Source organism: Sciurus vulgaris (assembly GCF_902686455.1).
Source record: "Sciurus vulgaris genome assembly, chromosome: 1".
Lineage (NCBI taxonomy): Eukaryota > Metazoa > Chordata > Mammalia > Rodentia > Sciuridae > Sciurus > Sciurus vulgaris.
In genome coordinates this window covers 29,376,186-29,401,994 of record NC_136461.1, presented here as the reverse complement: position 1 = coordinate 29,401,994, position 25,809 = coordinate 29,376,186, and the positions used below count along the sequence as shown (strand labels likewise).

Below are 25,809 nucleotides of genomic sequence, written 5' to 3'. Positions count from 1 at the left end.
TAACTCTATGTAGTGAATTCCACATGAGAAGGGTAAAAGTGACTAAGAGAAGTGTCCAGACATTTTTAATCAAACCACCTCTAGAGTGGATTGAGTATAATGCAAGGGAATGGATGCCCTTTCTATATCTGGTAGTCCAATGATACAAAATATACTTCAATGATCCAAAGTCTGTGTTAATTACTTTATAGTAGCATTTGGGTAATGGTCTAGACTCTGGGCTGTTGCTTTACCTCTTTGAAACTGTCACCTCATCAAAAAACAAAAAACAAAAAACGCCCCCTCCCCCAAAACACAACAACAAAAAAACCCCACAAATAGTACACATCTTGTAATATTTAGCATAGCATAGTGGGAAGGAAGGGATAAAAGAACAACTTTGAGAACCATATTGTGTAGATTCAAATTCCAGGTCGGCCACTTAGTAGCTGAGGGACCTTGGTGGAGTTAAGACACCTCTTTGTGATTGTTCCTCATCTGCAAAATGGGAATAACAACAGTACCCACCTTGCTGGTTTGATAAGGATTAATGATTAGTAGGCACTGTTGGGCACACAGTCAGTATAATAACTGTTTAGGAAAGATCAAGTATTATGGTTGAATGTATGTAGAAGTTTTGCACAGTGTCTGACAGTGAGAATGTTGACTAAGATACTGATATTATAAATTGGTGATTTACAAATATTTGGTTTAACTTTCGTGGGTCTCTTCCTTATTAATATAGCAAGGTCCAAGTTTAAAACATGTAAGTATTTTAATACATTTTATTCAAATTCCTTCATAACTCTTTTACTGATGCCTTAGGTTTGCCACCATTTTAATCTTAATACTAGACTCTAGGTTACTTCTGGCATGCCATACAGACCCTTGAAGGGGCTATTTATGCTCACCGCTCCACAGACTTGCCACAAACAGTATCCCATTTGTCTCTGACTTCTCCCAACAAGTTGTCAAGTGTCTGAGTATCATCAGCAAGCAACGTCTTCTCTTTCAGTGCTCTGCCAGTTCTAATTGTTGTATCATATACAGGCTGTTTGCCACCAAGAGTTTTCTGAAACTCCTGTTTCCAGAAAGAAAAGGAAAAAATGTGGCAAAATCAGATCATGGCACAAGGCACTGAATTCAGTCCCCAGGAACAAAACAAACAAAAAAACTCAGATGATATCTTAATATGGAACAAAAAAATTTTTTGAATTTTCAGATTAGAAGCCAAAAATAGTATCAAAAAACGAAAATAAACTAAAATTAACAATAGTTTATCATTAAGAAATTTGTCATTTTTTGTTTGTGCATGGCAATTTCCAAAAGTCTACAATTTTGGCTGTTACTTTCATAACCACTTTGCTTGAACTATTATTTTTAAAGAGTTGGGGTTAAACAATGTCTAGATATAAAATGGACCCTGGGCTGGGACTGTAGCTGGGTAGAACACTGTCTATCATGAACAAGGCCCTGGATTGGATACCCAGCACTGGGGTTGAAGCATGGGGTACGGGAGGGGAATGAACCCTGGCTTCATCATCTTGACTTTTAACATTAACCAACTGTCTCCCCACCCTCAACCCTGCGACAGGGCCTTGCTAAGTTGCCTTGAACTTGAGATCCTCCTGTTTCAGCCTCTTGAGTCACTGGGATTACAGGCATATGCTACCATGCGTGGCTATCTTTTATTTTTAATTAGCTCTGACTTTTATTTTTAGCAAGTTAAAAGCTCAGGAACTAGTATCAATTACCCTCTTTACCTTATGCTTAGAAAGCTGAAGTTTAATTTTGTCTGGGTCATTTGATATCTCCAGTTCAGAGTCCAGGTGACTTTCTGCATCTTCTAGCCAATCAATCAGTTTTTTCCAAGCTTCATGGAACTAAAATTATATAAGAAATAAATTCCAACAGGAACAAATGTGCGAACTATGCAACTTGTTTTTGAGAATCATTCCAGAGATACAACATATGCAGCACAAAGCTGTTCAATAAGTTAATGTTTTTCTTCAATAACTTACTTGTTTTGCCCGCTTCCTGGCATCATCTAGTGATCGCCCTCTTTCAATAGATCGCTGGACAACCTTCTCCCACCGAGACTGGACGCTAACCAACAAATTCTTGATCAGAACAACATCCTGTTTTTGGCTAAGGAATTTTAACTGATTTCCGGTTTGATCCAGCTCAATGATCTGATCTCGGTGGGCATTAACTTCATTAGCAAAAACCTAAGGGAACAATGTTGCTCTTTATAAACTTGAAGTAAGATAAAGGAATATTCCTTTCAACTAGTCCCTTCCAAAGGATGGCATTATCACGAGTCAAAGTTACCTTATGCTCCTCAATCTGGGAAAGAACAGTGTTTAGAATCAGGCTGGGGGGAGAAGCGATGTTTAAACTCTGCTCTGCTAGAGTGAGCCAGTTGATAAATTCTTGTAGGGAATTCTGGAATTCTGTTGCCAGGTTGAGGGCCTCTTCCAGTTTTGACTGAATTTGAAATAAAACACACATACACGAAGTGTCAAACTCAAGAATTACAGTTTGAGCAACAAAGGCATGAATTGTATGCCAAATGAAATAGCCTCTAAATAGGAAACCTCATTTAATTAACCTAAAAACACAGTTTGTAAAGAGGACATTTTAATGTTAGTGTCTGAAAGTGAAACAAATGGACAAGCAGTGTACACATGGAAAAGAAATAAGCACAATTAGCAAGCCAAGTTCCTTTCTCAGATGCTCTCCCCTTCCTGGGGCATTAACGGACCATTTAGGGGTGACAGCTGCAGGACCTGTAACCTGCTTTGGGCAAAGTCTTACGTTTCTTTGTTTTTTTGTACTGGGGATTGAACCCAAAGGCCCTTAACCACTGAGCCACATCCCCAGTCCTTTTAAAAATTTTATTTAGCAACAGGGTCTCACTGAGTTGCTCAGAGCCTCGCTAAGTTGCTGAGGCTGGCTCTAAACTTGTGATCCTCCTGTTTCAACCTCTTGAGCCACTGGCATTTGTCACTGCACCCAGTTCTTGGTTTCTCTTGACGTACCTTTTATGATGTAAAGAAAACTAACTGAAAAGCACGTTACTATAAAGATGATGTGCAAGAATGTGGCTCAGGGATAGTGTGCTTGCCTAGCATGCACAAGGCCCTGCCTTCAATCCCCAGCACCATACACACACACACACACACACAATTTCATAGAAAAAACCCCCCAAGATGTACACTAAAAATGTCTAGCTGGTTAGATTATACATAATGTTTGCTTTCCTCTTTATGTTTTCAGGTTACTTTTATAACCTCAAAAAAACTTAAATTGAATGTTATAAAAATGTACAGGGTTGAGGGTATAGCTCAATGGTAGAGTACTTGGCTCGTGTGTGAGACCTTGGGTTCCACTCCTAGCAAAACACACACACATACACAGAACAAACAAATCAGGTGGAAAATAAAGTGCACCTCAACTCTATCACAGAAATGTTTAGAGATTAATAAACTATAAGTTCCTAGACAATAGAAATTCTTTTCCATTGTCAAATCTATAATTTTTTAAATATAGCAAACATTTAATAAGTGATTTTTATTATTTCTGAAATGTAATGTTCCTATAAAATCAGAAATAACTATCCTTAACACTTGGTTTTGCTTATCAATTCTGATGATGGGTACCTGTCTTGAGGCAGTTTGCTCCACTATTAGAAACTACCTGATTAGGAGCCAGAATTTGCTTCAGTTTAATTATTCTCAGTTCTGTCGTCTATAGGAACTATAGATGAGAGTCTGTGCAAAGACTGGAATACAGCCATACACTCAGGTTCTTTGGCCATTCCTCATATTACAGTATTACCCACCCCATACTGCAAGGATTCTATTAAATTAATGCTTCTCTTAAAAGTGTTCATATCTGTTTTATGTACTTCTGCCCATTAATTAATTTCATAACAAAAGAGTCTATTTGTTTATTGTTTCATAAACTTAGCAGAGTGCCCAGTACACACTTGTTCAGGAACTATTTATTGTGTGAACGTGGCCAATAGGTTTGTATGCATTTTTTACACTTGATTTGACTAGCAAAGAACAGAATGAAACTCTATACTCATAAAAAAAAATCTTTCTGGACAAATGCATTGATCCCCGATGACCTTTCTACTATAGAGAAAAGAAGTTGATTTTTGAGGAATAGTGGGAAGAGGTCACTGATTTTTAGTAAATTTTCTTGTATACTTGCACTTACACTAGAAACCAAATTCTTCAATGGAGAACTATTAGTCATACTCCTTACACACCTTGTTTCCTCCTATCCAATCCCAACTTAAGCAGGGACACAGATCAGTGATTAATATGGGAGGAATTATTATTAAACAGTGATAGGCATTAACATCTTCAATTAGCGGATGGAGAAAAGGAATGACTAATTATAAAAGCAAGTTTCAGCAGAAACTAGAATCATCAATGCAATTTGATAGAGATGGAAAACAAACAGAAAAGACAGCTTGATTACTTAAAGCCAATTCTAAGAGTATCATTTCTGCAACTTCTGTTATAATGTATTAGTCTTTGAAAAATCTTTAGAAACAAGACAGTAATTACATGCAGTCACCAAGTAAATGACTCAAATATAGGGTTTTATGGAGATACCTTTCTTTCTTCCATTTTACTGCTGACTATACGCCACTTCTGTTCCAAGAGAGCTACGCTCTGTTCTGTCTTTGAGCCAGTACCAGAGTCATCACGGCTCAGGAGCATGAGCCTCCCTTTGTCAAGTAGCTGATTGTAAGTCTCTTCCTTGGCTTTCAGCTGAGAGTAGAGTTCCTATAAAAAAAGGCAGAAAATATATCAACACCTGTTCCCTGAAAGACACAACATACAGATTCATTAGTGTAACCTGGAAAAGTCCAGGAAGGTCTCATCTAGACTGGGAAGCTTCTTGTGCATTTTGTTCAACTGCTGAATGGGTAGGGAATAAAACTCACTATTCTTCACTTATACTAAAATAACTGTCACCACATAAATATAAGAAAAAAGTTTGTTTCTTTTTAGGATTAAATATAACAGAAATAGTTCTCAATAACTTATTTCCCCTTTCTATAAAGAAGTTGCATAGAAGTAATGTTTTTTGTTTTAAGCACAATTCCCTGAAATACTGTCAGAATCTCTGATTTCCCTAACTCCACTGAGCAGTCCTCTTTTATACAAATGGATCTATGTTATGTATTTGTAACCCCCCACCCCCCGCCACCCGTGCTGGGGATCAAACCCAGGGCCCACAACATGTCAGGCAAGTGCTCTACCACTAAGTTATGCCCCCAACCCTCATAATTTGTGTTCTTGATGCTCCCACTTTCTAGTCAATATTCTTGTGTCAACCAAGCAGTCCAACTCAAAATCTACCAGCTCACTGACACATTTCCAGTTATTCTTCCTTGATAACACTGCTGCCCATGGTAGGGTATTAAAATCTATAAATACGCAGTAATGCCCAAGGTTGTTACACACTGTTGGTAAAAATGCACTACTCTGTAGATTCCCAGATACACATAGCTCTGTGAACTCAGAAACTAGCTACTAAATGTGGGATGCTTATTCTCAGTTTAAAGAAGTTGCTATTACCATATGTGTATCAAGTTGTTCCCTAGCAGTTTCAGGAAGTCCTCCTGTGGGTTTAGATGCAGAAAGTTGGCTCTCCATTCTAGTCAGTTCCAAGAGGAAATCTTCAATTTCACTGTGGAAACCCTGGGCCTTTTGAGAAAAAGAATAATCAGTGAGGTGAGTAGTAATTCTCAAGTTTCACAAGTAAACTTTCTAAATGATCCTATGAGGAATTTTATTGTGAAGAAGGCATCTGGAATTGTTCTCAGCCAGAGTTGTTCTGTTGCAGAACTGGTACAATCTATTTGTTCATTATTAGAATCCAGCAGGGGCTGGGGAGATAGCTCAGCTGGTAGAGTGCTTGCCTTGCAAGCACAAGGCCCTGAGTTCAATCCCCAGTACCGCAAAAAAAAAAAAAAAAAAAAAAAAAGAATCCAGCAGAATCCTTCAAACGTCACTGTAACACAGTATAGATGTCTGATACAATCTGATCAATGCATTATTTGACCAAGGTACTGTTCCATAGGGAGGGACCTGACTCCATCTAGGGGAAAAAATGCGTCTGTGAGGTGGTTATAGTGAAGATCTGAAATTCTATAAAGTAAATAAATGGAACTACAAACAAACACAAAAAAGAACCACCCAATCAAAGCTGCTTTTTTTCAGACAAGTTTCCAGAGGGTTCCACCCCAAATGGGTTTGCTCTGATTCAGGCCTTCTCCAGAATGGTGTCCTCTGCATAGCAATTCCTCCCTACCTTGGATAATGACATACCTGCTGCAGTGTTGACTGGAGCTGCTGCTCCCTCTCCTCTGTTTTCTGTAGCACTGACTCCCAGCACTGGTTCATGGTTTCCAAGCGGCTCCTTAAACTGCTGGCATCATCTCCAGCACTTGATTCAAGGAGCTCATTGCCAGCTTTGTTGACTGTTTCTACTGTGGCTTGATGAGCCAAAACATCATTTTTCAGAACCTAAAAAACACAGATAGCACAATGTATTTCTATAGCTATTATTAAATCATCTGTGAGCAATATCTGATCTCAAGTCAACAAGAGTTAGAGATGAAAAGTGAAAATACTTACATGGTGCTTTGCAAGCTCAACTTCAATGACTTTGGGGTCTCCACTTATTGGTCTCTGAGCATCTAGCAACTCTTCAGTGTGAGTCAGCCAACTCATCAGTTCCTCTAAGGCATGCTGGAACTGGCCAAGGGCCAAGAGAGCACCTTCTAGCTTATGCTGCTCAAAACAGACAGATGGAACATTTGTTAGGGAATTTAAAAAGAGCACAGAATATTTCATTTACATATTCTACCACTTGCCTTACCTGTCTATGAGCAATTTTCTCACCCAAATTCTCCCAGAGGTGTTTGAGTTCTGTAAGTGGTTCTCGTATAATGTCTCTGTCTGTTTCATCAGTAGCTTTCTTTAACATCAATTCACCCTGGTGATTGAGTTTCTCCATTTCAATTTGCTGTTGGTAAACTTCCACTTTGAACTCCTATCAGAGATGCACTAGATGTTAATATCAAACCAAGCCTTTAAAAGCTCAAAAGCAGCAGCTCTTCTTTCAGAGTCATCTCCAGATACAAACCTTCATCTCATTTAACTGATCTTTAACAGTGTTGAGGTCAGTGCCAACAGGAGGCATGGTACACAGTTTGATCACAGTGTTATCCAGCCAGTCGTACATAGCCTAAAATAAAAATACAAATACAGAAAACAAAGTGAAAAAAACCATACAGGGTTGGGAGAGAATTAGCATTATTCATAAAAACACTGTGCTTCACGATCCCTGGTATGGAACTTCCAGCAAACAATAATTTCAAGATAGTTTCATTGTGCACGTTAAAGAGTATAAACAGGACGAGCATGCAGTGATAATAAAAATGGCAGAAGGAGTAGAAACAGCCTGTGCCAGAAGTGGAAATCTCTGGCTAGAAACAGACCCGCGTTGTCTTCAGTGTGAGCCCATGAACAAGATTCACTCTTGTGCTGAACTGAGGAAATGACCAAGGAACCTGTGTCTCCTAAGTGGTCACCTCCCGGCTCTGACCTGAAGAGTGTCCTGATACTGCACAGCAGCTTGCATGGCATCCTCAAGTTTCTCTAGCCTTTCTTTCCATGTTTTGTTTAAGTTCTCCCAAGCATTATTCATCTAGAAGAAAAAGATCCAATCAGGTTCTTCAACTAATACCACTCTCCATCTGAACACGCTAATATTTCATCTGAACCCCTCATTCGTTTTCCACACCTCATCAATGCTCTTCTTCACTTCGGGCTTCTCGGTTTCTCCACAGGCAAAAATTAAATCTGCTCCAAGGATTCGAATGAACTCCAGCTCCTCATGCAGACCATCTGTCTCCTCCTTAATAGTCTATAGGTAAAGGTATAATAGAACATGAGCCAAAGGTGAAAGTAGAACAGAACTTCTCAAAACTTTGTACATGCAACTTACACCCCATCAAAAGCACACAATGAAAAGAACTATCAATTGCAAAGGTTTTCAATGCTCTTAATATTTTGTTTCTCTGGATAGTACAGTTTCAGACTCTAAGTGGTCACTGTTCACATATATGCAAAATATTTATCAAATATACATTATAGCTGGGCTTGATGGCGCACACCTGTAATCCCATGACTTGGGAGGCTGAGGCAGGAGGATCGTGAGTTCAAAGTCAGCCTCAGCAACTTAGTGAGGCCCTAAGCAACTCAGTGAGACCTTGTCTCTTAATAAAATACAAAAAAGGGCTGGACATGTGCCTGAGTAGTAAAGCACCACTGGATTTACTATATATATATGTATACACACACACACACACACACACACACACACACACACACATAATATAAATATACATAATATGATGAGCATGCAAGGATGATAAAAATGGCAGTAGAAATTTGGGCAGTATGGGAAAGAAGCAAAGAGCTTCAATAATTTACCAATGGTTCATTCCTTCCTGCCTCCAAGGAGATTACAATCTATAGCCAGAAGTCTATTACAGAGAAGTAAATGAATAAGGTGAAATAATACAGCACAAGTCATAAATGGCAGCACTAACAGACCAGCATAACAGGAGTCCTGGACTATATAATCTTGAAGTCAGTGCTGTGCCAGATCCTAAAGTGTGGTTCATGGACCAACATTGACAGGGGTGAGGAAAGGCAGAGTTTCAATATGGAAAAATATCTAAATAAAAAGAAAGAAAATATCAAGGTAGGCTTGGCTTGTGGTAAATGGATGGGATAAGGTGGAAAGTACCTTTAGTAAAAACTAGACTCTGCAAAAAGACTAGAAAATGAGAAGACAAAGTAATAATTGTTACCTATGGATGATGAGTCCCAAACTGAATTTTCTTCTCTACTATCTGTTTTTTTCACATTAAAGAAATTGAGTAGCTTTTTTTCCCTAGTGGAAAAAAGTCTTACACACACACACACACACACACACAATATTTCAAGGCACTTAACCTGACCAAGCAGCTGACACAACCTACTTGGACAGGGAGTGCTTTGCTGGAGGACACACAGAAGGGGCTTTGTTTTCTTCTTACCTCAGCAGCCTCAACCTGTTGCTTGATGATGGATGGGTCAATGCCTGGGCTTTCCAAGTCATGGACAATGTCCTGGGTGTCTTTGATGGTGGTCAGGAGAGCTGCCATGTCATACCAGAACTTCTCCGCTAATTCAAGGACATCAAGGAATTTAATTTCTCGCTCTTCAGCCCGAGCTTTGATGTCTTCCCAGAAGAACACCATTTGATCCAGTTTGTCCTGGATTTCTGAGGGGGTAAAGAAGAGATGTGAAAATTGAGTTCTTCAAGTACTTAAAATCAGTCTCATCAGAAATTCAAATTCTGACATTTTTCAGTGAAACTATCTTTAAAAATCTCTCTAAAGATGTAAAAATGGACAGTTTTCTATTTGAGCTTTATTCTTACTATTATTTCTGCTCTAATATTTTCTGCTCATGTTGGTCTCCCTCATAAAGAGACCACAGAAGTAATATGGAAATCTCTAATATAAAGGTACTAAGAGAAAAACCCCTAATTTACAAAAGGGCTGTGCTGAGAACTCTACTTCCAGCACTCTGTGTTCAACTTGTACATTTCCCATGGAAAATGTTATAAAAGGTAGTTATGTTCTACCCACTATTGATACTGTAGTTTACTCACATTAGGGGTTAAAGGAGCATTTGTTTCCTGGCCTGGGAATCTAACTACCAATTGTAACTTTATTTCAATGGGGAAACATGTTCTGAATTCTAAATGACTTCCAATACTCATTCCTTAGGGACTGTCTTTACATTCAATGAAATACATCTGGTAGGATGCTGGAGATAACCTCAACTTGAAATTTATTCTTTAAAAATAATTAGATCCAACAAGCACCTTTTGCAGCCAAATCCTTGTCTGCTCCCTGAGATCGCCCAATGAGCTCTTCTCCACGGCGCTTTAGGGCCTCAAAGGATGGCTGCAGTTTTTCTAGCTCCACGGTGGCACTCTTATTGTCACTGATGCACTCTCTGATCTTATCTACTTCAGCAGGAATCAGGGGTGGCATACGCAGGCGAGAGGAAAGATTCTCCAGAGTCTCCAACATGGGCTCAATTTTATCATGGAACTAAATAAAGTTGGAATATTAGCCATCACTAGTATTTCATCACACTTTTTGGGGAAATAATAGGGAATAAGGACAAGGTATAAATCTGTGCTCAGTTTAGCCCAATGGTTGTTGAGTATTGGGTTTGGCCAAGAGATCATTTTAGGCATAGTATACCAGACGTGGATTGTTGGGGGGGGGGGGGGGGATAAAGGGGCAATATTTGAGTCAAATGATATTAAGTAATATACCAGGAATCAACTCAAATCATTAGTGCTGTCATAAAACTTCTCCTATTCCAACTAATATGACAAGAAAGGAACAAGACTATGAAACCGGTGAGAGTCAGTATGTCAACATTTCAGATGAGAGTTGCATGCAACAGACCAGACCAACAAGTTAAATGCCCTCCACCACCTGTGTAAATGGATGAGGAACTTAATATGGTACATGACTTGGAATTTAAAAGCATACAAGTTGAGAGCTCACTGTACATACAGCGAGAGAGGGAAATGTTGGCATGAGAAAGGCCAAATCTAACCTCATTCTAAAAGAACAATTACCTTTTCACTTTTCTGGTACTCTGAATAACATGACTATAAATATAAAACTCTCATTTATAACCTGAGATAAAAAGGGAGAAAAGAAGACAAAACAGATAAGCCTGCCTCCTAAAAAAAATCATCTAACGCTAACTCTGGATTCATTCATTAATGTCTTATCAATTTTAAATGTCCTGTAAGAAAAGCAGATATCCTTAACAAAATCACTTCCCATCACTCCTTCACATCTAGATTCCAACCCAAACAAAACTGGTATAATAAACTGCAATAATCAAATTTATTCCACTAAACTTAAGGGAAATTTCTTTATAGGTAATGCCTTGTATTTTCAGCTTTATAAAAACACACTAATCCCAAGGGGACGGGTACCTTACCTCTGTAATCTGTAATGGTGGGCGCGGTCAACACAACAATGAAATGTGACGATGTGGGGAAGACAGGAGCAGGCAGCAACAACACAAAGTAACACATTCCACAATGTGAGTGAGAGATGGGACAGGAAGTGGGGGGAGAAACTTGAGTAAGTACAAATATTAACCAAGAATATTGACTAAACATAGGAATAAAATACCCAGACATGACAAAAATACCACTAACAGTAATATATTAGTTGAAAAGTATGTAGTTACACGCTGTAAACTCCACTGTTAGCAGCTTATGCTTCTCTTTGGCTTACTTCTCCCTACTAAAGCACCTTTCTGTGAACTAGGATGCCAGTAACTTCCTGAATGAGAAAGCTAATATATTGTCATTCTAAATCTCAAAAATAACAGATCCAGCAGGAACCTGACTTTTGTGGAGGCAGTCATTGTTTTTGGCTCTCAAAGATAAGTTTATTCAAAATCATCCCTGCTAAAGGATCTTTATGATATTAAAAATTTCAGGGAAACTATCAACAGACAATTGTATACACTAGCCAAAATGTATTTTACCCTCCAATAGGATCATTATGCCAATGTTTCTGAGAAGAAAAGGCAGTAGACAAAGTTTTCTGCTCTGTTGATAACATGCTGGTCTGGCATTCCTGCGCAAAGAGGCATACCTGACACTGAGATCTCCTGTTAGACTAACAGAGAGTTGAAGGTTACAGAAGTGTAAGACACACACATACCTGAGCAGACTGGGAAACAGCCTCATCCAGAGCCAAGGCCCGTTGGCGCACCTCCTCTTTTATTTGGGCATACATGTTTTCTGCTTTCTGGTATTTTTCTTCCACCATTTTCCCTTCCTCGGGGTTTAATTCCTTTAGTTGTGGGCCTATCTTTAGTAGCTTATCAATATGTGGTTTGTGTTCAGCAATGGATTCCCTTAGTTGCTACAGAAAGGAATATAGATTAAAACATAATGAATGGGGCTGGGATTGTAGCTCAGTGCTTGCCTAGCACGTGTGAGGTACTGGTTTTGATCCTCAGCACCATGTTAAAAAAGAAAAAAAGTAATAAATGGAATTGATTTCCATACATGTATGAGTTTGTTGGGATGAATACATGTATACATGGTTATACTATGCATAACCATGAAGCTCTAAAAATAAACAAAAAAGCAAAATGAACGGGGCTGAGGATATGGCTCAGTGGTAGAACACATGTTTAGCACGCATGAAGCCCTGGGTTTGAGCCCCAGTACCACAAAAAACAAACAACAAAACTGAAATGTTAAAAATCAATAAGTACCAGCATCCATTTATGGGGAAACAGAAAAACACCTAAATCTTGGGCTCTGATACTACCTAATTCTCTTAATTTTCAAAAGCCAATTCAGATGTTCCATTACCTTGAGAGTCTTTCTGCACACAACATGTCTTAATCTTTCATGTCACCTGCATTATAACCATCTATCTCACTCTCTTCTTTGCTCACAAATACTTCTATGTACTGTATTATAATTTACATGGTTTAATATATGTCTACCACTCCAGACTAAGAGAAACCAAGCAGGATAAACTATGAATAGCAACAAATCTGGTAATTCAACCACTCCTTGACTTTATTGCTGGCTGCTTCTAATTCACATTTTCCACTTATAGGAATATAGAAATAGTAATAAACACAAGCCATAGCCAGAAATAAACATTTTTTAAAAAAGCATTTTAATAGTAATACTATTAGTTGAAATGTCTATAAAATTCCCTTTCATCTTAACCATATGTAGCAAATGCTTTGACATTCCTTCACATGCTCACTCTATTGGTGCCTAATCAAGTGAAAAGAGCCACCTAACCACATGTAGAGTTTAACAATACCCTATAATCCTCAAAAATATTTTGTTATTTTTGAATAAATTATAGAACTCATTTTCATTCTGTAATGAAATAAAACTTGGCATGCTCCTTACCCTCATTTCTTCTTGCTGTTGCCTGAGCTGCTCATGATCAATAGCTGGAGGAGGTAACTGTCCTATTAGTGCCCGAATTTCCTCAATCCAAGGGCTGAGCTCTTCATAAGTTTCCCAAAACTGGTTCACTAAGACCTGTGCCCGCTCTAGGCGGGCATAACGCTCTGAATTGAGTAGGCTAATAGCTTCATACTGCTGTATTAGAGACTCTGTCTTTTCCTATGAACCAGAAATAAAAAATAAAAAGTATTATTATGAACTCTTTGAGAAAAAAAATACAAGTATAATTACATTAAAAAGTCTAAAGAAAAGCACACTAAATTATTAACAAATATGGACTAATGTAATGAGATTACAAGAGATTGTTTTTCCTTTTTCCCTATAACTCAGCTATTTTTTTTTTTCCTTCTTACTGGTACAATTATACACACGGCAAGATTCATTGTTAGCCATTTGTATATGCACACAGTATAACAAATTAACACAGTACAGTTTGTTTAATTTCACCCCCTAGTAACTCTCCATTCCTTCTCTCTGGTCCCCTTCCTCTACTCTACTGGTCTTTCTTCTATTTTCATGAGATTTCCCCCCGCTCCTCCCCATCACACCCCAACACACACTTTTTTTCCTTTAATTCTCTTTGCCATCTACATATGAGAGAAAACATGACCCTTGATTTTCTGAGTTTGGTTTCATTTAGTACGATGTTCTCTATTTCTATCCGTTTACCACCAAATGACAATTTATGATTTTTCCTTCTTTACATTTGAATTTTTAAATTCCCTATCAGGCATATTATTTTTATAATTTAGTATATATGAGCATAGTTTAATAGGTAGTAAAACATGAGAAAAAACAAAATTATTATCTTTTAGCAATGACACAAAACAATGATACAGCATTATTACAACAAATCCGTTTAAAACAGAATATCTCAGAGGCTGTGAGGAGCTCTGGGGAAAAATAAGTCTCTAGGGCTGGGGTTGTAACTCAGTGGTAGAGTGTATACCTAGCATGTATGAGGCACTGGGTTTGATTCTCAGCACTGTATATGAATAAATAAATAAATAAAGGTCCATCAATGACTAAAACAGTATTTGAAAAAAAAAATGTTTCTAGAAACTTGGCATTTGTACTTTGAATGTTTAGGAGTGTAGCTCAGTTGATTAATAAAGATTTCTGAAGACACAGAAATCAGCCATATCCTTTTAAAAAAAAAAAAAAAAAACACACAAAACTGGTCTATATACTATCTTGGCCAATTCTTTGTAAAAAATAGGTCTGACCTTTAAGACATATAAAAGGAACTGATATCTGTATATGGTTCTTAAAACCTGTCAAAATATCTTGAAAAGTCATTCAAGGCTCACTTCAATGACTGAGGATAAGGAGCAATTCCTCTTACAACATATTCCACTTTATATACTATGGTTGTTCAGACATTTGTGAATATAGGGTCAGAAGTCTCAATTCCCCAGCACAGTAAGCTGGACTTTAATAAAAAACCAATAATAAGAAAGTACAGGAGGGGGAAAAAAAAACCCTAAAACGTTATTTCATAATTGTACTCTAATTTACTATGATTAACGTAAGAATAATATGGTAAAGAAATGACTGTAATTCACCTGTAATACAGCTTTCTGCTCCTCCCCACATGTGCCAAAGATTTCACTGCGGTGACTGAAGAGTTCATCCATTGAATCTTTGTGTCGAATGATGTCAATGGAGAAAGCCTTTGAAAAGTAAACTGCAGTTAAGTCAAGTAAAAGGAACCTAAGACTGTTAATGAAAGGTAAGATGCAATCTATGAAAAATTACTTGCTTTCAAGACACGAAAAAATTTTTCTTACAAAGTTTAACACTTTGCCTATTCAATACTTCAATGCTTATCATTTTAGTAATTCACAAAAACATCTCTACTAAAAATCATCAAGCAAATGGCTACCTATAGAATATTTCCTGGATTAATGGGTCTATTCCCACCCCCTCTGCAAAACAAAAAGAATCTTTTCCTTATCCCAACCAAGTAAACATAATATTAATTTCTATCCATCATTATTCCATTAAATTATCCCACTCGACTTGACCTGAGACAGTCAGAAACTCCCCCAGTCACCCAAGAGACTCTAAGGCTCAGACACCGTGGACACTCCAGTGTGATACTCACCTTCTGCACCTGCAGTTGGGCTGTAGTCTGGTCCTGTTCCAGGCGAACTGGACCCAGGGCCATCAGTTTCCGTGTTGTTTCGGCAACCCAAGCTAGTTCTGCATCAGCAGCTTGCTCATACTAATAAATATATAGAAGAAAAATGAACAAGTTACATTTAGCCAAGGTCTCCTTCTAGTAGCTATAATTTGGCCAATATAGAAGGGCCTGAATTTTCAGTAATGTAACTTACACCTCAGAAAGTAAAGCCAAAACTGAGAATAATTTAAGAAAAATCACGAATCAAGATGCAGACAAATTAAAATTGGTCATATTTCAACTTCTTTAAAAGGAAGCTACAGAGCCAGTTAGTGGGCCCACAGCTAGAAACAACAGAAATTGACACCCTTCAAAAGAAATATGCTTCTAATCAGAATGTTTCCAGGAGGTTGCCAATCTTCTTTCCTACTTGGGCACTAAATGATTAGTTTCAGTTAGATATTTAAATATAAACTTAAAATGGCAATAGACAGCTCTGTAAAGTTAACTTGGAAGTACCTGCTCAGTTGAAGAAGAATCTAGAAGAACACCAAATCTTTAAGTGGCTATGTAATACCAAGAATCATGAGGGCCCCCCAATCTTCAATCTCCTCCTTTTCAACTTTGCCAACCTAAGCTAACATAGGTTAAGTATCTCTTATACAGAAACAGTTGGGAATATTTGCAATTTCAGAATTTTTTGGGTTTTGGAATATTTGTGCAGACAACTTTACTGGTTGAATAACTCTCATGTAAAAAAAATCATAAGAAAATTTCAGATTTTGGAGCATTTTGAATTTTGGATTAGGGATGGATGCTAAACCTATATTTAAAGAAAAACAAGCTTCTCCCAAACATATTAAGTTGATATGGAAATAGCTGGCTAAGATTAGGATTAATCCTAATGACACTGGATATATGCTTAGAGTCAGAAAGAACCTTATTCAGAAAACATCTGCTTATCACTATGAACCCATGCTATCTTATTTTTTGTGCTCTGGCACATTAGTAGGTGTGTTTTCAACTACAGAGAAAAGCAAATATTTTCCCAGAAAGCAGGAAGGAAAAAAGATCAAGAGAAATATGACACCTGTGTTTACTTTGAGAAGGTTCTATTTTGGATGGTTCTGCTATTTTGGTTTGCATATTTGATAGTAATTATAGTTCTTGGTTTCTTTTCCTCTTCCATTTAATGTAAGAAAGTTGATTATATCAAACTAAGATCATGATACATTTGGACTATTTGAGTCTACATATGATCTACTCTCATCGCCACTGGCCCAACTGTTAATAAAAGGCCTTACATAGACTTTTCTGTAAGTTCTTCTCTCCTTGAAGCAGTCAAGTGTTTTGGGTCAAACCGTGATCCATTCTCACAAACAAACCTCTCTGCCAATTGTTTCCTCTCTGCCAAATATGTTTGTTGTATCATATTTACCCTGATCTCATCTTATTCCTGAGCCCGAACTTATGTGGATCTATCTACTCCCACTGCCTAAAATATTAATGCAGAGGTATTATAAACATTACCTGTTGTGATCTCTGAATAGCAGCATCAATTTCATCCACTCTTTGTCCAATAGTGTCACTGATCAGTTTGTACTGCTCATTGGCATCGGACACAAGTTTATCCAGGCCTTCTCTGGCTCTCCAGGGCACCAGCTCTAGGAGAGCACGGCTCACCTCATTCACTGTGTCCAACACCAGCCTGTGCTCCATGACCTCCTTCTTCAATTCCTAAGGAAGGGAATAAATTTTCAGGCCATACATTGCTAAATAAAGCATATTAGCAGCTGTGCTGGGTAGAAAGTGTTATCTCTACCACACATCCCAGCAGGGCACTGACCTCCTTCCTTCAGTTATTTTTTTTTCCTGTCTCAGATTTTTTAATCTTTCTGAAGCCTGAGTTTAGATTTAGCTACTGCTTACTTAGAATGTCTGTAAGATTTGAGCCAGATTGTCTGTGGGTAAGACAAACAGTGCTCTCTTTTTTTTCTTCCCCACTTGAACAGACATGATAAATAATGTTTTAACCAAGGACATCTAACTTAACTAATATCTACACAGCTTCTGTTGATCTAAAAATGCACTAGATTCTGCAGGAGAATCAAACAGAACCATGAAGCACTCTTTAGAGAATGAACTGTGAAGGTAAACTATAAAATGTTCCATATGACATAGCAAAGTTTCTAAGAAGCAGGATTCAGTCTCTTCAGATCATAGGTCTTTTATTTATGTCTCTATGCCAGATCTTACCGTTGGCAAGTAAATAAGAGAGGAGGCAGGCAGAAATTTTTGGTTTAGATTTAAAATAAAGGTAAAGAAACAGAATTCTGACAAAGCTGAAACGTTTTTATTCCCTTTTTTAGTGTGAAACGAGAGCTCACCTTCTGTCTTTGCTGAAACTGGGGTATCTGCTCCCCTGTGGGAGACTGTCCTCCACTGGCTGCCAGTTCCTCCTCCACTTCCCTCAGCCAACCAGTCAGTTCCTCATATGTAGAATGGAATTTGGTAGCCAGCTGCCGGGCTTGCTCTAAAGTTCTAAGGGCCTTGGAGCTAGTGACTGTGATGTCTGCATAGCGGGTCTTTATTCCGTCTAGTTTCTCCTGGATTAGTAACACCTCTTCACCTATGGAGAACAACACACAATTAATCATACTTAAGAGACTGGGGGTGGAGACTGGGGTCCTGGCTCAGTGGTAGAGTGCTTGCCTAGCATGTGTGAGGCACTGGGTTTGATTCTCAGCACCACATATAAATAAATGAATAAAATAAAGGTCTTATCAACATCTTAAAAATTTAAAAAAATGCAAACATAAAATTACAAAAGAGATGTGGAGATACAGCCATCTTTTTAATTGCCCATATTCAAACTAGACCTTAAATTTCATAAATACTCTTTCCCTTGGTAGCCATTTCACCTACTATCCCATACTAAGGGTAAGTGGGAAATAAACCTGCTACTTGATAAAAGAAGCCATTTCTGAGATTAGGATCTAAGTTTAGTTGCAGGTGTTTCTAGATGTTCCCGGTACCTTGCAGTGAATGCTGGCTTTTCACATATTGGAGGGCAGGGGAATCATCATCTATAACCAGACGGGAGACAACTAAGTCTGGTAGTTTTCAAAAGATTTAGCAAGAAACCGGAAAACAGGTCACAAGCCCCTGGAGCACATGGTTAAACAATTAGCAAATATTAAACTTCTCAAACATACAAAGACAAGTCGCTAATGCACAGTATTTATTTCCCTGGAAATGTGACTATCTTTGAGACCAGAGTGGTGCTAAGAGATACACTTTTCAAAGTACCTGTGGTTTGTTTTAGAAGAGCCTGACCATTTTTAATAGCTTGATCTACATTCTTCTTCCTATTAACAATTTCTTCATTTAAAGCCTGAAAGGAAAACATACTATTAATTTCCAAACTACGGCACAACAAAGGAAAGAAATATGAGATCTTTAAGAGACGAAATTTAAAGAGATGAACACCAGTTTAATTTAATATCAGATATTTAACTCCGTTTTTGAAATTTCTGGCTACTCCACTGATTATTCAAAATAATTAGACACTTATAAACAAGTTTTTCTTTGTGCTAGGTGAGATTTTTGGATTGAATTTATTTTACCAATCTACTGGTACCAAATCTGAACCCAAGAAAGGTAGAAGTGAAATTCAGCAAAAAAATTGTCTATAATGTCCAAAATAAAGAGTAAGATAGAACATTAAAGAAAAGAAAGAACATGTTGACTTAAATCAGGATCCTTGTCTGGCATGCATGATGCTCCAGATTCAAGATCTAGCACCCCCTCCACACAATCAGAAATTTGGGTAAGAATTTCCCATATTTGAAGTTGTCAAAATAAGCAAAAGAATATCAGATTATTTTTAAAATTGTTTTGCCTATTTTCACTACTCCCAAAGAGATTTCATAAAAAATAATTAGAAAAGGCATCATTAAGATGACAAGGAATTCCTGAAATTTGAACATATAAATTCCAGAAATATTATAAAAGTTATAAAGATGTGACCAAATCCTGGGTATATATGATATGTGGTTTTGTTAAAGTTCATTTTCTTTCATAAATCTGTTCAAATGGAAACCTAATGATATATTACCTAATGATACAAGTTATGAGTTGTAGTTGAGATGAGTCCTAACTAGACCCTGTATCACTGTCTAGAATTGCTCACTCCATTTGTTAAATACAAGTATTTTTATGGACCCATTCTATGATTAGTACTTAGCACCAAGTCTATAAACTATGCACTTATGTATAAAAATAAAGTTGAAGTGTTTGAAATGAAAAAAAGAAAAAGAAAAAACACAAATTAAAATGAAAAAATAACTCAGTAACATAACCAATAAATGGAAAACACAAATACCAGGTGGTCAGCATGCTGCTTCTGCAGGACATCCTGTCTGTAATCCTTTACGAACACTGAACTGAGCTTGTCCTCAACCTCAGCCAGCCAGTTGAGCACCTCCACCTCATCCTCCCCAAACAGTCTAGCGTTGGACAGTGCTTGTTCAAGCAGGGCTGCCTTCCGACAGCACCGGTCTTGAATCTCACTGTATTGGGCCTGTAATGAGTCTAACTTTTCTGATAGCACACCCTGTTCTGCAGGACATGTCAGGGAGGAGAGAGACTGCCCAATTTTGACTGCCTGGTGCACATCTGTTGCATGGTTTTCTATTTCTTCCTCCAGAGCCTGGAAATCCAGATGGAAAAAATGAATAGAAGAAACGAAATAAATGAAAAGCAAACATGAACAATGAATAACAAATGATATAATAAAATTTAAAAATTCACCTACTAAAGGGTAAAAATAATTAAAAAGTGGAACAAAAGCTGTTTATTTTTCTGATAGTAGCTTGTTAGTTGATTTCTACATTTACTTCCAAGATATGGCTTTCCAGTTAAAAATCTGACCTTATTTTTTAATTAAACTTGAAAATAAAACCCCATAAAATAAATACATCTTCTAGAATGCTGTAGTTTTTTTTTTTTTTTTTTTTTTTTTTTTAAATTTCTAGGATTTCTTCCTCCAGTTTTGTGCTTTCGTTTATGGAATTCCTTCCTACCTTGTGCCGAATGATCTGCTGCTGTATTTTGGCAGTCTGAGTGCCAACAGGTTCTGAGTTAGCAAGCTTTTTCTCTGTGACAGATAAGAAGTCAGAAATAGGCTCAGCTGTCTCATGGAATTGTTTGGCCAGAACCAGGATATCTTCCAGCTGTTTTTGCCTACACAAATATATAGAACAAGCTGCTCAGGCAGAAAGTCACATTAAACTCAACAGTAATAAATTCAGTAAAAGAACAGTTTACTAAGTATAGTTTAAATACCAATAATAAACAGAACACACATTATGTAGCACTTTGATAATATTAAAGGTTTTCATAGTATTTCTTTACTGATCCTATCATAACTTTGAAAGGTGGGCAGGATAATTATTCCAGTTTATAAAAGAGAAATATGACCTTAAAGGCTTAAAGGAAGATCTGTCCAGTTAACTCAGCAAGTAGCAACAACGGAATAAGAATGAGAATCAGATCTAACACTCTTCTTATACCACGTTGGCACATATCGAAATGGAATGCATACCTTTATATATAAAGCACCAATTAAAAAAACAATAAACAGAAGGAAGACAAGGAGTAGTGGAAGAGAAACAGAGGGAGGAAGAAAGGGAAGGAAAGTGGAAGATTGGGAATTGAAATGGAGTGAATTATATTCCATGCATGGAAATATGTCAAAATGAATCCCACTATTATGCACAATGCACATTTCACTCCATTTCTAAAACAGAATAACATATGATTCCACCTAAAAACATAGCCAAAATAAAGTTTAAAGGGGTCAAAAAAATCACCAATCTTCCTGTCTCTACCTTCATGTATGAGTAAAGAGAGTATCTTAAGAACAAAGGTGGTATAGTTCTCTGAGCTAGAACTCCTTCCTCATCACCCAAAAATGCTGTCAGACAATTTCAAGTCCAGAATATAAGTTTAAATCCAGACTTAAGGCAAAACAACAACAAAACACACCCTACACAGACTGGCTGAATTTGTCAACAGAAATAGGCAAAAGAGCTCAAACTCTATAGCTTACTTGGAATCTTAGCTCTTATTCAAAAAAAAAAAAAAAAAAAAAAAAAAAACAAAACCAAAAAAACCTTTTTTATATGTTTATAGACCTTTATTTTCTTTATTTATTTATATGTGGTGCTGAGGATCAAACCCAGTACCTCACACAGGCTAGGCAAGTGCTCTACCACTGAGTCACAACCCCAGCCCTTAACTTTTATTTAATATAACATCCATATTAAGTTTGGATTTCAAGTACACTACAGATTAAAAGCAGCAAATTACAGAGGGGAATATTAGGCTGGATGTTGGAGGCAGCTTGACAAGGAAGAGACAAGAACACAATCACAGAAACATATTAGCTCACAGATTAATGATGAAAGGCCCTAAGACTAACTATAAATTACAAAGAACAGACTGAATAATATTCCATTTGAAAAGGCCTGGGATTATATGATGCAATTTAGTAAAACTTTACTCAACACCTGCTTTGTGCCATGTCCTATGCTGGTCACACTCTGACAAACTTACTTTAATAAGAAATGATTTAGGGGGCTGAGGTCATAGCTCTGTGGTAGAGCACTTGTCTAGCATGTATAAGGCACTAGGTTTGATCCCCACCACCATATAAAAACTAATAAAGGTATTGTGTCCATTTACAACAAATATATATATATATATATATTTTTTTTTTTTGGTGCTGGAGAACCCAGGGCCTTGTGCATATGAGGCAAGCACTCTACCAACTGAGCTATATCCCCAGCCCCCCTAAAAATATTTTTTAAAAAATGATTTAAATGAAAAGAATTGGAATTTTAGTTATCTGGAAATTCAATTATATTTATATTTAAAGAAAAACATATTTCTGGATGCTACCTGTTCTCCCCACCCCCCCTTTGTACTGGGGATTTAACCCAGGGGCACTTTACCACTGAGCCACATCCCCAGCCCTTTTTATTTTTTATTTTAAGACATGGTCTCGCGAAATTGATTAGAGCCTTGCTAAATTGCTGAGGCTGACCTTGAACTTCAGATCCTCCTGTTTCAACCTCCTTGGTTGCTGGGATTATAGGTATGCACCACCATGCCTGGCTAGATGCTACTATTTATAAGTGACAATTTAAGGACTATAGAAATTCCTTTCCTAATCTTCAAAATACACTTGAATCAATGCAACTAAAATATATAATCTCGGGTTGGGGATATAGCTCAATTGGTACAGTGCTTGCCTTGGATGCACAAGCACAAGGCCCTGGGTTCAATTCCCAACACCACCAAAAAAATAAAATAAAAGTTAAAATATATAATTTCAAAGATTATTACTAAACTAGAATTTAGTTTTAAGAATATATTTCTAATTTCTATCTTTTTGACTCATTTCTGATCTTGGAATCTTAAGTTTGAAAAAGTCAATGTAATAAGATTTGAGGGATTAAGAAAGTTGATAAAGTAATTTAGAAGCATCAAATATCCAAAATTGGAGGCCGCTCAGCACAGCGCTGGGACTCGGAGCAATCACTGGGGCTCCGGGCGGCGTCCCAGAGGAGGGGCTGTGAGGAGAGCTGTTTGGACTCAGCGACCACTTCTGAACACCGGGACCTGCGCGGAGGAGGAGGAGGAGGAGAAGGAGGAGGAGGAGGAGGAGGAGGAGGAGGAGGAGGAGGAGGAGCAGTGCGGCGAGACACTTGGACTTGGAACGACTGCGCCAGAGCTACAGGCGGTTGCCAGAGGAGGAGCTGCTCGGCGAGCTGTTTGGACTCGGAGCGACCATTCCTGAACGCCGGGGCCTGCCCGCCGGAGGAGGAGGAGAAGTGTGGCTGCTTGGATTCAGAGTGACTATACCAGAGCTACGGGCGGTTGCCGGAGGAGGAGCTGCGTGGCGAGCTGTTTGGACTCAAAGCGACCTTTCCTGAACACTGGGGCCTGCCCGGAAGAGTAGGAGGAGGAGGAGGAGCGTGGCGGGTCGTTTGGTCTCGCAGTGACTGCATTGGAGCTCCAGGTGGCTGCTCAGAGGAGGAGGCGAGTGGTGAATTGTTTGGACTTAAAGCGACCACTCCTGAACACCGGGGGGCTGCCTGGAGGAGGAGCCCGGTGGGTCGCTTGGGCTCCAGTGGCCGCACCAGAGCTCCGGGCAGCTGCCCGGAGGAGGCGTGCAGCGGGTCACGTGGACTCAGAGCAACTCAGAGTGACTCACAGTGACCGCTCCTGAACACCCAGGGGGCTACCTAGAGGAGGAGGAGGAGGAACAAGGCGGTTCACTTGGACTTGGAGTGACTGCCCAGGGCTACGGGCGGTTGGCGGGAGGAGGAGGCTTGCAGTGAGTTGCTTGGACTCCTAGTGACCGCACTGGAACATCGGGCGGCTGTCTGGAGGAAGAGGCGTGCGGTGGGTCTCTGGGACTCGGAGCCACTCCAGGTGGCTGCTCAGAGGAGGGGCGGCATAGCCAGGCAATTAGGTGCAGAGCAGGGTCCCAGGACCTAGGAGTCTTCTTGGTGGAAGAGCCGCACAGAGACAAGCTTAGGGGCGGAGCAAAGGTTCCAGGACTGCGGGCAGATTCTCTGAGGAGAGGCAGCCTAAGGAGACTCATCTGCAAAGGGTGAGGCTCCCAGGCCCAGGAGGTAGGGCCGGGCCCCTGGCAACGTTGCAGAGGAAGGCAGCCCAGCCCAGGCAGTAGTTGTAGACTGAGGGGAACCTCTAGGAGGGGAACTGCCCAGCGAGACCTCCCAACCAGGTGAGTCTTCCCTGCCGGGTGAGGTTTTCCCACAAGGACGGTAAAACCAGAGACAAAGGCCCAAACAGGCCTTGCCTCAGCCTGCAGCCTAGTTACCCTTTGGATGACCATTGGTCAACAAGTGGAGACACCTCTGCCCACTAGCAGGGAATATACCCCACCTGAAGGCCACCACCCCTAGAGAGGCAGCTTCCTTGTGGAGCACTGCACTATCAACTGCCTCCGAGACTTCAGCCTACTGAAGGCTAAGAGGGGATATACTAGAAATCTTCAGGGACATTATAAGTCAATAGAGGAAATCTGCAATATCTCAGCAGTCCACTGATACCTGAACGACATGAGAAAACAAGGGAAGAATATGCCCCAAACAAATCTAGATGTTACATCAATAAAACCCAATGACAGCATGGCAGAAGAAACGACAGAAAAGGAGTTCAGAATGTACATAATTAAAATGATCAGGGAAGCAAACAATGAGATGAAAGAGCAAATGCAGGCATTGAATGATCGCACCAATCGACAGTTAAAAGAGCAAATACAGGAAGCAAAAGATCATTTCAATAAAGAGTTAGAGATATTGAAAAAAAAAACAAACAGAAATCCTTGACATGAAGGAAACAATAAACCAAATTAAGAACTCCATAGAAAGCATATCCAATAGGATAGAACACCTGGAAGACAGAACCTCAGACATTGAAGACAAAATACTTAACCTTGAAAACAAAGTTGAACAAACAGAGAAGATGGTAAGAAATCATGAACAGACTCTACAAGAACTATGGGATATCATGAAAAGGCCGAATTTAAGAATTATTGGGATTGAGGAAGGCTTAGAGAAACAAATCAAAGGAATGAACAATCTATTCAATGAAATAATATCAGAAAATTTCCCAAATCTGAAGAATGAAATGGAAAATCAAGTTCAAGAGGCTTATAGGACTCCAAATACACAAAATTACAACAGACCCACACCAAGGCACATTATAATGAAAATACCTAACATACAAAATAAAGACAGAATTTTAAAGGCTGTGAGAGAAAAGAACCAAATTACATTCAGGAGGAAACCAATACGGATATCAGCAGATTTTTCAATCCAGACCCTAAAAGCAAGAAGGGCCTGGAACAACATTATTCAAGCTCTGAAAGAAAATGGATGCCAACCAAGAATCTTATACCCAGCAAAACTTACTTTCAAATTTGACGATGAAATAAAATCCTTCCATGATAAACAAAAGCTAAAAGAATTTACAAAAAGAAAGCCAGCATTACAGAACATTCTCAGCAAAATATTCCATGAGGAAGAGATGAAAAACAAAGAAGCAAATCAGCAAAGGGAGGAATTATCCTAAAGGAATTGTCAAATAAAGGAGGAACCAAGTCGTGTCAAACAAATAAATAAATAAATAAAATTTAAAAAATGAACCAAACGACCAGGAAACCAAACCATATCAATAATAACCCTGAATGTTAATGGCCTGAATTCATCAATCAAAAGACATAGCTGGCAGATTGGATTAAAAAGAAAGATCTAACAATATGTTGCCTGCAAGAGACTCACCTCATAGAAAAAGATACTCATAGACTAAAGGTGAAAGGATGGGGAAAAACATACCATGCACATGGACTCAGCAAAAAAGCTGGAGCATCCATCCTCATTTCAGATAGTGTGGACTTCAAGCCAAAGTTAGTCAGAAGGGATAAAGAAGGACGTTTCATACTGCTTAAGGGAAGCATAAATCAG

General features: G+C 38.6%; 1 protein-coding gene across 13 annotated transcripts in view; it reads right to left on the bottom strand.

Moving 5' to 3' along the window:
* The window catches only part of MACF1 (microtubule actin crosslinking factor 1), a 342,663-nt gene that overhangs the window by 31,085 nt on the left and 285,769 nt on the right, over positions 1-25,809 (bottom strand). For 7 of the 13 annotated variants that reach the window (XM_079112948.1, XM_079112960.1, XM_079112957.1 and 4 more), the window contains 23 exons: positions 20,332-20,491; positions 19,632-19,958; positions 18,557-18,641; positions 17,635-17,876; positions 16,778-16,984; positions 15,230-15,349; positions 14,688-14,795; positions 13,063-13,281; positions 11,840-12,043; positions 9,955-10,186; positions 9,119-9,345; positions 7,816-7,938; positions 7,618-7,719; positions 7,156-7,257; positions 6,889-7,062; positions 6,645-6,800; positions 6,336-6,533; positions 5,583-5,711; positions 4,611-4,784; positions 2,311-2,466; positions 2,001-2,207; positions 1,743-1,862; positions 891-1,060 (listed from right to left, as the gene is read on the bottom strand). In XM_079112948.1, the coding sequence (XP_078969074.1) occupies positions 891-1,060; positions 1,743-1,862; positions 2,001-2,207; positions 2,311-2,466; positions 4,611-4,784; positions 5,583-5,711; positions 6,336-6,533; positions 6,645-6,800; positions 6,889-7,062; positions 7,156-7,257; positions 7,618-7,719; positions 7,816-7,938; positions 9,119-9,345; positions 9,955-10,186; positions 11,840-12,043; positions 13,063-13,281; positions 14,688-14,795; positions 15,230-15,349; positions 16,778-16,984; positions 17,635-17,876; positions 18,557-18,641; positions 19,632-19,958; positions 20,332-20,491 (3,942 nt within the window). Of the gene's footprint in view, positions 1-890; positions 1,061-1,742; positions 1,863-2,000; positions 2,208-2,310; positions 2,467-4,610; positions 4,785-5,582; positions 5,712-6,335; positions 6,534-6,644; positions 6,801-6,888; positions 7,063-7,155; positions 7,258-7,617; positions 7,720-7,815; positions 7,939-9,118; positions 9,346-9,954; positions 10,187-11,102; positions 11,112-11,839; positions 12,044-13,062; positions 13,282-14,687; positions 14,796-15,229; positions 15,350-16,777; positions 16,985-17,634; positions 17,877-18,556; positions 18,642-19,631; positions 19,959-20,331; positions 20,492-25,809 lie in introns of all 13 variants that reach the window. The other 6 variants (XM_079112953.1, XM_079112954.1, XM_079112955.1 and 3 more) reach the window with 1 other exon arrangement.